Source organism: Polyodon spathula, chromosome 24 (assembly GCF_017654505.1).
Source record: "Polyodon spathula isolate WHYD16114869_AA chromosome 24, ASM1765450v1, whole genome shotgun sequence".
NCBI lineage: Eukaryota > Metazoa > Chordata > Actinopteri > Acipenseriformes > Polyodontidae > Polyodon > Polyodon spathula.
This window is the reverse complement of record NC_054557.1, coordinates 10831521-10844233: the sequence shown is the minus strand read 5'-3', so window position 1 is coordinate 10844233 and position 12713 is coordinate 10831521. Positions and strand designations below refer to the sequence as shown.

At 37.7% G+C, this 12713-nt stretch overlaps 1 protein-coding gene across 3 annotated transcripts in view; it reads right to left on the bottom strand.

The window, feature by feature from the left end:
• LOC121298967 (cingulin-like protein 1) overlaps positions 1–12713 on the bottom strand; it is a 31879-nt gene that overhangs the window by 12678 nt on the left and 6488 nt on the right. For all 3 annotated transcript variants that reach the window (XM_041226367.1, XM_041226366.1, XM_041226365.1), the window contains 7 exons: positions 9683–11293; positions 9222–9319; positions 8184–8289; positions 7651–7752; positions 7366–7514; positions 4796–4937; positions 3902–4114 (listed from right to left, as the gene is read on the bottom strand). In XM_041226367.1, the coding sequence (XP_041082301.1) occupies positions 3902–4114; positions 4796–4937; positions 7366–7514; positions 7651–7752; positions 8184–8289; positions 9222–9319; positions 9683–11260 (2388 nt within the window). In that variant the 5' untranslated portion in view covers positions 11261–11293. The remainder of the gene's footprint in view (positions 1–3901; positions 4115–4795; positions 4938–7365; positions 7515–7650; positions 7753–8183; positions 8290–9221; positions 9320–9682; positions 11294–12713) is intronic.

The following is a 12713-nucleotide window of genomic DNA, read 5'->3' as shown; positions in this document are numbered from 1 at the left end:
CTCACTGCTCATTCCAACACAAAAAAACAGGAGGAGGAGGAGAATAAAAACACCAGTTAGAAATGTATCTTTCTACCAGAACAGCACAAATAATGGTGAGTAATGGTACTTCATATTTTATTATTTCAGGGAGAGAGCACATGTTTAATATCTGTCAAGATGGATTCCTAAGTGGATTCTCTTAAGGAAAGGCAAAGAAGAAATGTACACTTAAGAACAGCCATTCGTATCCAAAGCTCTTGTAAAATACAGCATCTAAATCAATTTGCCACAGCCATAAAGGTAGCATGTATATATATACACACACACACACACACACACACACACACACACACACAGTATAACAAGTAGTGTTCTGCCTAGCACTGAAATTGTTTCGTACAGGGAGGGATTATTAATGGCCATAGAAAAGAGCTTGCAGTCTAAATTAAAAAGTGATGCTTGAGAGGTACTGGAGAGAGTCCAATCACCATCAAAAGTCTAGAGCCCAAGTGAATCTTATGCAACAATCCCAAACTCTTTCGAACTTCCTAGTTCTACGGGTGTTTTTTTTTTTTTTCCATTCCAACTAAACAAGGAAATCAAATGCTATTTTAACAATAAAAAAGGAGGCAGGCAATCTCAAAGGATATTCATAATAGTCCAAATGCAGACTGGTTTATACCGATCTAGCCATATTCATTCAACGACTCCAGTACCTTAAAAACAAGTCACACTAAACACACCCACCTTTTTAATATCGAGACTAAACACATTCCAGAAATTCATTGTAAGTTCACTTTGACACATTCCTCTAGGCCCCGTTCTATATTCAAAAGTCAAAAACGTCTAATTAAGCCCATTATTATAAAAAGGGTCTAGTTCAGCAATTGAGAGCTCAGTTGGAATGAAAACCAGCAAACACAGGGGGACCCCAGGACCAGGGTTGGGAAATCCTGCTATAGATGGTGGTTGCAACGGGGCAAAAGTTTGTATTAAGTGTGTGCGGGAATGTAAGGATGTCAAGGATGGGGTTCATTCTGTCCCTGACATTTTCCAATTATCTAATTGGTGCTAATTGAGGAATGGCCACCTGTATAAAGGGGTCAGAAAATCCTTTGTTTGGGAGAAGGGAGTTAGGGGAGTGGAACGTGTGAAACAGCATGCTGTTGGTAACTGTTCAGTGAAGGTGAATGCCCAGCCTGACAAAAGCGTTTGAGTACAGTATTGTTTTGTTTCAACCTTTTGTTTTGGGCCTCGTTCCTGTGTTTTGCTGTTTTGTTTAGTAAATGTGTGCTTCTGGTTTCTGTCTCAAATTCCTGTCACAGTGGTAAATAGTCATTTTTCACAGAAAGATAATCCATCTATTTTCCATGTATTTTCCCACCCCCCTTTTAAGTTCTTCATTTCAAGTCAGACAGTAAACCCTTGTCATATGATCAAGAAATACAGTTGCTCAATACATAATGTAATAAAGGCCAGGTCAATACATGGTTTGGCATTCAGATATCCAATGTATTTAAACCTTAAGGGACCAATTAAATCAAGCCTTAGCTGGGAAAATAAGACTTTTAGGAAAACAGAAATAAACTGATTTTAATGCCTTATTGATGATGTCTAAATTTAATCAAAAGGAATACATTTGAGATGTTATATCACTAATGTCTATTATGGAATTTTTTTTTTTTTTTTAATTTGAATCAGAAGTTGGACCAGAACCCCCCCACCCCAGTAGAATCAGAAGATAACAAAACATCATACCTGCCATTACTCAACCCACTGGAGTGTTAGCTCCCCTGCAGTGCATATGCACACACCAAAAATACACTATTTATCAAATACTGTACACAATACTTATTATACATTTAAACACCACAATATCCTTGCCACTGAGTCACTCTTAAGCCAAATGTATTACAGTATCCAAATTTATTGATAGGCAATTTGTATAAAACCGTAAAAAAAATATAAATATCTTTGTAATATAAGAAAAAGGTAGGAAGTACAATGTGTCCTTGCACTGGGATCCAAATTATTATTATTTTTTTTAAATGGTGCACTATTCTGATTAAAGCAAGCTATATACAAGAAGAAGTTGCCAACGTGCTGAAAAAGCTCTCAGTTTACACAGCAACAATGAGACAGGATAAAGTTTTTTCTACTGCTGGCAGAATGTACAAGTTTAGGAGCTTTTAAAAAATGATATATCTTATAATTTATATATCTTTCAGTACACAGCCCTAAAACTATGCCCAATCTTTGAACATTAGCAAAGTAACTGTATTTTCCGCAATGGAATAACCCCCTCCCCCTTCCATAGAAACTAAACAAAACACAAAAAAAAAAAACTGTAACAGAAGTTTAAACGTAAATCCAATATCCTCTTTAGCATAAGAACTCTATTAATCACTTGGTTGACCTACTTGTGTAAAATGTATCAGACCTGTAATTATGGTGTGAAACAAATACATATTTCATTAACTGTCATCTACAATTATAGTTCTTTCAAGGAAAGACTATGGCAAAGCTGAGCTAGCGCTCATTAGAGACGCATTGCCACTACAATTAATGGGCAATAGGAACCATTGAGTGCTCTAGCTTCCACCAGCCAACTCTGCATGGGGATCCGGTGTCAATGCAAAGGAGGCAGAAAGAGCAGAGCGACATTTTATGACAAAGCAGGACAGCAAATCACAGTGGGGCAATCTCAGCAACAATACTGGTAACCTGGCATAATTGTGAAAGGGAAAATGCTTGCAAACATTATTTTGGAAAAAAATAAGAAAAGAAAATTGGAATCGTCTTCATATTTATAGGAGGGAAGAGAGAATTTTTCAAGTCCAATGATTTCAGTCCAAAAGAATTGTTCTGAAATGTAATAGAAGTTAAGAATTCTTAATAGCGGACTAGTGATCACACACTTGTTACATATTAACTTTACACACAGTGAGACTCCTTTACAGGATTTGATAAACTGTATGACTACTAATCTTATCAACCACTATATTGGTCATGCATTTAAGGAACACCTGTTTCACTGCTGTTAATTCACCTTCTTTTGTGCAGAACTGAAATTTCACACACACACAAAAAAGTTTAACTATTTGCAGATGAGGATCTAGCTATTCCTCCTACAAAACCTATATAAAACGTACTTTCTTTATGAACTTTAAAAAAAAATGTTACTTTATTTTTACAAGTGGAAATCTAAATTTGGACAACCCTAAAATTTGCACAGATGTTTTTAATAATTTGCAAAGACTGCTGAACCCCTTGGTCTTTCATGAAAGAGATAGTACCATATAACATGGTTTGCCTTAGTCAAAGGAAATGACTTCAGTAAAAAGGAAATGACCTCAGACAGATGACTCCTGCCACTGCTGTAACAGGAAGGAAACGGCAGAGAACATGAAACACCTGGGAGTTGGGAAGAGGAAACTCCTTTAAAAAGGTCACATTAAAATACCACCAGGTCACACTGTGTCCACTTACTGTCCTTTCATCAGAAGGAGGTAATAAAAGATCCAACTATCACACACGCGATTTAAAAATGATAAACTTACACCTGGGAATTAATTTCCATTTTTAGACTGCGAGGTACTAGACAATGCTAAAAAACAGTGTAAACAGTTTAGAGAGAACAAGATTCAAACAAACTCGGGTCACCTTAAATGGTCAAATTTCATTAGTTTAATCTCAACTGAGTTACTCAAAACAGGAACACATCACAACTTCCTCTTTTCCCACAAGAATTTCTATTGTACACGTAAATACTGTGAAATAAACACTGGTTGTAAACACAAAACACTGGGCAGCACTGGAGAAAGCTCATCAAAAGAACATACCTTGCACCCTCCAAACTCATAGCACTGAAATGCTCATATTCCATATACAGCTCCCAATAAGGGTCCTCCATGCTTACCTGCATTGCTTCTGCCAGCGAGGTCCTTAGTTTCTGTAGCTCCTTGTCATATTGCTCTTTGAGTTTGTCCACCTCCTGGTCATGAGTGGACACCTCTTCCTTCAAGGCTCCTTTGAGGGCCGTCAGCTCACGCTCTCTTCTCCTCAACATATCCTCCTGCTCTTCTTTAAACAGCATGATCTCCTGGAAATCTTGTTTCAACTGCAACAGGTCCTGAAGAGCACAAAGCAAATATATTGGTTCTCCAAACGCAGAAGGCAAATTATATCAAATTTTCTTAAATAACCAAGTTGTGGCTTATCCCAATGGGGTACAGGTTGACCCATTGCTTTCCAAGAGGTTTTACCTTGTAATATGCTATGGGTATAGATATAGATATTGATTTAACACACTACTGCTGTCTGCCGGCAGGGATCCACCGGCTGCAGCTAAAGCCTAGCCTTAATTGGGCGAGTCAACCAATCACAAACAAGATATGCTTGGAATGATTATGTGGTACGGTTTCTTGGAAATACAATTATGCATTTAAAGGTTTCAAAGAAAGGGCACTACTGTACTATCTGAAAATTTGAATAGAAAATTTGAGCAAACACTCAAATAAAAATACCCATTTCAGATTCACAGGTAAAACTTCCAGTTGAGTCTATGTGATCACTCGTATCAGCATAAAACCCACTGAACATACCTTTTCAAATCCTGGAGAAATTCACAGAAAACGGCTGATGCTTCCTTAAAATTAGAATGCATTCAACTTTGTCATACAGTGTGAAATTCCATACAACAAGGAAATTAGAGTAAGAAAAGCCTCAAAGCTTTAGACAAGATAAAAATCGCTGGATGGAAGAGAGTGCCCACCACTGTTCTCAGGCTGCAGATCTTTACTGAGCTCCTCACCTCGGTAAGAGCATCCTTCTCTTCGTCCTCAGCCCCAGCTCGCTTTGCACCATCCAGCTCATCGTGCATTTCAGAGAGCTGATCCTGCAGGTCCCGGATTTCATTCTGATGCTGCTCCCGCTCCATTTTTACCTGATACAATCTGAAGGAGACCCAAACAATCACATTAGAAAACAGCAACCATCCACTCTGCAATCAAGCATCTAGGATCCACCACAACACCTATACAATAGAAACAGAGAATGATAAAGGCATTAAAACCAGACAACAAATATAAAAATGTAGAGGATTTTTTTAAACATATTAGAACACCCTTTAAAAAAATTCAACTACGGTGGTCCCGCGTTATACCACCCCCCTTTATAACGCCACCCTCGCATACCGCCAGCTATTCTCTCTGAACAAACGTCACCAATATAAAAACAGTGCTATTTGTACCCGTTATGTTGCCACCCCGCTGTCCACCATCTTCCCAAGCCAAGCAAACATAAATATAAGCATTGTAGTTTCCCTCATTGTAGCGCCAGCAAAATAATCATGGCCAATTAAAACAACAAAGTTAAGTTGTTAACCTTTGACTCGATTTACTAATTAGTTGTTAACTGAACAGTCATACCAATGTCATCAACAATCCCACTCCCAAAGCAAAACAGAAAGCACAACATGGCGAGTCGACCCTACATTTAACACCAGAGCAAAAGAAACAAATCTGCATGTATGCATCTGAAAATAAGAAAGCAAGACATCGCAAATGTTTTCTCGTCTAAGTGAGGCATATACTGTTAATCGAAGGGCAATTGGAGACATTGTAATGGATAAAAACAAATGGCTTACCTTGATAGAATGGGTCGATTTGTTTAACCTGAAAAAGTCTTGATGCAGTTAAAATAAGTGACTTTTATAAACCATCATTAAAAATTTTTTTTAAAAAAGTACAGCAAGAGGTTTGTTTACGTGCAAGTTTTGCACAAATGAAGGCTGACTCTAAACTAAAGCATCAGTTTTGTAAACAGCAGAATTTTTTTTTTTTTACTTTTAAAAAAACGGTTTGCCTGTACATATTCAAAGATTTAATTTTTCTTTTTTTTTTTTTTTTAACTGCTTAAAAAAGAATGCAGTTGAGCTTAAATTGCTTTGTGAAATAAAGCAATTGAAATTGAGCAGGCTTATAGTCGTGCCACAAACAGCGAAGTTCAAATGACAGTAGAGTTAAAAAAAAAAAAAAGAAAGTTACTCTTTGTTTTTATGGAATTGTTGTTTGGGTGATTTGACTCTAAATGAGTTTATTATTATTATTATTATTATTATTATTATTATTATTATTATTATTATTATTATTACTAATATTAAGTATAAAATGTTTCATACAGATGGGAAAAGATGATAAAATGTCACTAGTAGATCTACTGTTGTGTTAAGAACTAGTACTGTAGTTTTTGTAAGAGATTAATGTTTTATTAAAATGGCCTGCAGACAATAATTGTATAACTAAAAAAATAAAATGTTTGAATTTATTGCAAATATAGAAGGTTGTGTGGTTTTTTTTTTGGACCCTCACTATACGCCACCCTCGCTTATTGCCCGTTTTTTCCCCATGGCCCTTACCAGGCGGTATAAAGAGGGTTGACTGTACTTGTGATTTCTATAGTGTCGGTCTCGGTTTTAATAAGGGTGTAGACTATTGTTCTCCCCTTGGAAGAATCAGTTAACCATACTGAATGGTACAAGCCTACCTGGGGGTCCTTAGACACTCAAAACAAACAGATTAGAAAATGCACAGCTTTAGAGCATTGAAGACAGATTGAGGAGTTAAGGGGATAAGAGTTAATTGGAATTTCATCACCCTGTACTACTTCATGATAGGCACAAGCCACACTAACGGCTCATTAAATTAAAAAGAACTGAAACACAAACAGCAAACAATCACTTTGTCTACCTAAAATCAACACAAGAAAGGAGACACATGTATTGTTCTGGAAGTAACTGATGAATAGGAGTTAGAAAGAGGAAATGTGATTACACAGACTTCAGTACAAGAGAAATAATTAACAGTAAAAAAAACAACTCTTTAGCAATGGCAAGACCGATTTGAAAAACATATAATTATTACGAGTGGAAAAAACAAACAAACAAACAAAGAGAGAGACAGGGAGTCTGGACTGCCTGGAGTCAGGGAATGAATACCCACAGATAGTGGAAAGTTTGTTTATAACATTTATCTTATAAAAAGAAACATGCCAATGGGTCCCAAAGAACCTGCTTTCATTTAAAAAACTATCTTGAGCTGTTCCGAGCTATACTTGCATGTGATTTTAAAGCAAGTCTAGAGCAAAGGGCGATATTTTAAAATTCGGTACTGGACCTACTTTATGGATTCTGGAAGACTGACTCTGCAACTAAAGATCTACTTCAAATGGTGCACAAATACAATTCCCATCTGTAATATGAAACCAAGACAAACTTTTTTCAGCAGTTTGAGGTTTAAACCAGTCAGTACTACAACCAGAAATCTTCTGGGTAACTTTATTCCAGTGGCACCCCTCATATTATAAAACAGATCCATCACTCACTCTTCAAGGGTTGCTTGAAGCTCTTTTTCTGCCTTCGCTAACTGTTCTCGAAGTCGACTGCCTTCTTGCAAACTTTCCTCTAGATTCTTATGAAGTTCCTTCATGTTTTCTTTGGTCATCGCATTGGACTCTGTAAGGCTCTGCTGATTCTTAAAGATAAAAGAAAGTTAAATTGTTTGTAACATTTTATTAAGCAAACATGATTTTAGGTGTATGGTACCCCTAGTCAGGTAGAGTATTTGTTGATTTTATGAGGCATGGTTCCACTTAAAGCATTTCAAATACCTTTGTTTCTTGCTCTAGTTCTCTTTTCAGCTCAGTGACCTTTTTCTCCAGCTCCGTTTGCTTTTCCTGCAGTGCTTTCATTTCAGCCGAGGAATCAGGGGACTGCAAAGGAGAATGAGTTCATTCAAATAAAAACCTGACAAAGCCATTATTCAGCTGAACACTACACCCTAGCCTGAATTAAACCAAATAATTGTTGGACCCCCTGCTAACATTACTAATTATATAGCTATTGGTCATAAACTTTTAAAAAGTTCATAAATTTTATTTGTTTCAGGTACCAATCTTCCACAAGAAAAAAAAAAAAGATAATAATTTGAATTCACTTTTTTGTGTTAATGTTATACATTTAAACCCTTTTAACACAATTCTAGCTCACAAAATCAGTATATGACATTACCCCACAAACTATCTAAAGCATAGCTTTGCCCTTGGTCTACATGGTCCACCAGTCAAAAAAAATACAATGGTAAAAGCTCCATCTGCCTATTCAGTTCCTTGAACTAATTAAGGGACCTGGATCAATAACTTACTTTGTTGTCCGCTTGCACACTTCCTGCAGCCCTAGACTTTAAAGTCTGGATTTTCTCAAAAACTAGGTTGACCTTCTTCTTGGTGGTGTCATCATTATCAGTACTCCTGAAACACAGGATCAAGCAGATTTAACAATTCAGCGGTTTAAAAACACAAATTGCTTCGCTTGGTGGGGGGAGCATCAGATTCCAATTCTGATATCATTTTTTATTCTCTCTCTGCATTGCACAGGAAATTGTCCAATATACTTCAACCATATTATAAAGCTGCAGTGCCATGCAATCACATTCCATTACATAGCAAACAATACAATATGAAGCCATCTGAACACATACTTGACAATACACTTTCTTGAAACCAAGAAAAGCAGGTTTGAACTACAGTAGTAGTGGTAGTGAGTGGTTAACTCTTCCTCACTTGGTAGCCTGGAAGTTAACTAAAGGTTGCAGTGCAAGCCAGTTTATCAGGCAGGTGATCAAATTATCTAGAATTTGATCGAAATGTGTGCTTTTAAAATCTTTTTTTTAAGTGTCCAAAAATAGACAGCAAAATTTTTGAAGCTGAAACAAACTAACCCCAGCATTCCACTCACTGATTCGTGATTAGAGACAGCTGTTCAAAATGCCGATGAGGAGTGGGGTTTTGCTTGTATAGTTATACAATATTCGGTGTCAAGCTGAGCAAGCTGAATGGTGCACAGATCACTGAAAACAGCCAAAAGGTTCATCTTGGAGTATGGGAAACAGAATTTCTTAAACACTGCAAAGTTGCTATTGGCAAATACAGAACTAGACACCCAAATAACCTTCTCCACAAAATATCTTTTGGGCACAGAGGAAAGAATCAAAGCTAGTGAAATGGATGTTTCACTTGGAAGCCACCACCTATTTCACCCAAGTGACCTTCAGCTGTTCTCAGGGTGTATTGTGTATTCCTTCAGGGTGGTTGCTTTTATACAACTGGCTTCAACGACATGCTGAAGATGATAACTTTGGGGTTCATATTCATCATCACTATGCGAAACGTTACATACTAACCCATCTTTGAGGTAATTAAACAAGATCTGTTTCGCAGTCTCTTCATTAGTTTGTTGTGAAAGCGCCTGCTGACCTTTCAGAAGAAGATCAGGGGTTGCCTAAATTTAAAGAGGAAAACAAAACAAGAAGAAATCAAGTGAAGTTACCCATACAATCTTTCAACAAAGAGCATTTCAGTGACACCTGTCTCAATATTCAAATCAAGGAAAACAACTGTGCAGACAAACAAAAGTTCAATGAAAATGGCAACATTCCTTGGTTCCAACTAACCTTGGCAAATATCTTTTCAGGGTACATTTAAAAAAAGCGCAATTAATAAAAACAACAAATGCCCATGTTCCCAAATTCATTTGAATTCTACAATATTTCCTAAATGGACTTTTGGTCAAAACATTTTTAAAAAGCAGCAGATTTGAATATGTATTTCTAAACACTGTGCTCAATACAGCTCTAACATATACCTGTATATCCTGCTCTGAAGATGTTTTTTTAACCGAGCTCCAGCTAGATTTGGAAAGAGATGCGGCGTTTGTGCTGGTCAGTATTTTTCCAGACCTCTCAGTTTTTTCTTCAGTTCCCTTGCCAATACAGGGCATTAGCAAAGTAGAAGATCGACTTAAAAAAGTCTTATTGCCACCATATGTTGAGCTTCCGTTTAAACTTATTCTCTCCTGGCCATTTAATGACCTAGGACTGCTGTGCCACTCTTCCTGGTTTTTGTCATTAAACCCACCAAGGCTGCCAGATGAATTTGCAGGATTACCAGACTGCCTCTCCTTGGAGGGAATGCTGGAGTCTTCAGGAGAAGACTTCTGTTTACGTAACTGGGAAGGTTTAAGTAAGCGTTCAGTTGACCTGCCCTGATTTCTACTAAAGTCATCCATGTAATCTGAATCTCCACGAAGACCAAAAGGCAAAGCACTATCCACACTTCTGGACCTCTTGCGATCTTCTGCGTTGATCCTGTTCCTCCTTCCTGACCTCCCTCTTCTTTGTGGACTTTCCTTCCCATCAAATCTGTCTATGAGATCATCAACAGCAGGGATGGACCCTGTGTCAATGTCACGTCCTGTGCCAGGCAGAAATGGAATGTATCTTCTGTTCCCATGGCGGTTCACGTTTTCCGCATAGAGAGCATCTTCCTGGTCATCCAGACACAATTTATTTTGTAAGGAACCGATAGAGGTTGATGAAGCAGACGACCTTCTCGACCTTGAAGTCTCCAACACTGGTCCACTTGAGTCCTGTCTACGAAGAGGAACAATGTCAGGTCTCAGCCTTCTGTGTTCTAGGCTGGAATTAGTGCTGCCGACACTACTCAAAGATCCACTAGGGAGCTTAACTGGCTCATTAGCAACACTGGGAGGCCTTGATGCAGGCTTCTCTTGGTATGGAGGAGGTGTAGAGTTGAGTACACCATTTTTCTCCGGCTTAGATTTGTCTGCAGTTCTAGATCGAACCTGGACATTTACCAAGGAGGAGGACTTAGACAAGGAACTCCAATGCTTGTTCTCCTTGTTTTCCATTTCAGTAACTGCAGATGTTTTCGCTGGAAGCGCATGATGGCCACCCAAATTCAAAGTGTTCTTTTGAGGATCATAAGGTTCTAAGAGTTCAGGGTGCCTCTGAAAATTCAACAAGGCAGATGACTTTCTTGATGATTCTTTAAATTCTGGGACACCATTCTGTGAACCACTCAACTGCATCTGCTTTTGGGATCTGTATTCCACAAAAGGGTTCGCTGGACGTGGAATCTCATCAGTATTTCTCCCTTTAAAGTCATGCTCATCGTAATTTTCCAAAAACGGCCTGTCTTTAGAACTATCACAATATACATTTTCAGATGAAGAATCGTTTGGTGCCGACTGTTCATTCCGGTTATTAAGTACAACGTAAGGATGTCCATCAATTCCCTGAACCCTGATACTGACTCCGTAAGTCCCAGCTCTGTCGATTTGGGATCTCCCAGTATGGTCAAAGTGCAAATAATCCTGTTGCATTCTGTTATTTGGAACGTCACCAACTCCATAAGACTCCATTTTAAAACCTGGTTCACTGGATAAGTTTCAATTCTGAAAACAAGCACATAATCCAATTAACAGTCAGAATTAGAGAAAAAAGAATGATCAGATTTAATAACTTAACTAAATGTTTAGTAATTCTATACACTAAAGCAACCATTAAGGCTTGGTGCAGTACTTTGATTATGTCATTTTAATACTATTTTTCTTTTTTTAAACCCTGAATGTTTCACTTGTTTAGCCTGTCATACAGATCATTTCAAACTGTGCAGCAGTCTGTCCACATCAATGTGAAACTGGGTACTGCAACACTGCACAGAACCTTTACTTCAAGACATGCTTTAGCAAGATTGGCTTTGATGATACGCTTCTTCATAGAAAAAAAGAATGGATCTGTTTAACACACTGCATAGATCAGCAGAAAGCCATTTATTCCTTTGAGTTTAACACTACAGCTTGGACTATGCTGAAGAGCAGAGAAGCAATGCAATCATTTAAATACTGGTATACCCAACTCCGTTGAATTTATATAAAAAGTAAAAAAACGAAATCTAGTTCCATTCCTGTGAAGTGTTTTGGTAAAAGTCAACCACTTGTTTGCTTATCACACAATCAATTGAAAGTATCTTTATTCTGCTCAATTAATTAATTAATAGACTTCAGTTGTCTGGAAATGAAATGTTTTCTTATGCAGCTACAAAGTTCAAATGTTTGAAGAAGATACAGATTTGTTTGTCTTGGGACTAGGACCCATGTAATTGTTTTTAAAGCCACTGATGGAATGGGTCATGCCAAGATAGAGCACCACTTGGGTTATATATAACCCAGTAAAACCACAGGAACTTTTTTTCACTTATTGTGAAAAGTGTTGAATTTAAATCAAGGGAAGTAATGTTAAAACTGTACAATGCACTAGTAAGACCTCATCTTGAATATTGTGTGCAGTTCTGGTCACCTCGCTATAAAAAACATATTGCTGCTTTAGAAAGAGTGCAAAGATGAGCGACCAGAATTATTCCAGGCTTAAAAGACATGTCATATGCAGACAGGCTAAAAGAATTGAATCTGTTCAGTCTTGCACAAAGAAGACTACGTGACGACCTAATTCAAGCATTCAAAATTCTAAAAGGTATTGACAGTGTTGACCCAAGGGACTTTTTCAGCCTGAAAAAAGAAACAAGGACCAGGGGTCACAAATGGAGATTAGACAAAGGGGCATTCAGAACAGAAAATAGGAGGCACTTTTTTACTTTTGTGAGGGTCTGGAATCAACTCCTCAGTAATGTTGTTGAAGCTGACACCCTGGGATCCTTCAAGAAGTTGCTTGATGAGATTCTGGGATCAATAAGCTACTAACAACCATACGAGCAAGATGGGCCGAATGGCCTCCTCTCGTTTGTAAACTTTCTTATGTTCTTATGTTCTTAACCTTAGGGAATCGCTAACAATCAACCATCTAACTCCCCAACAA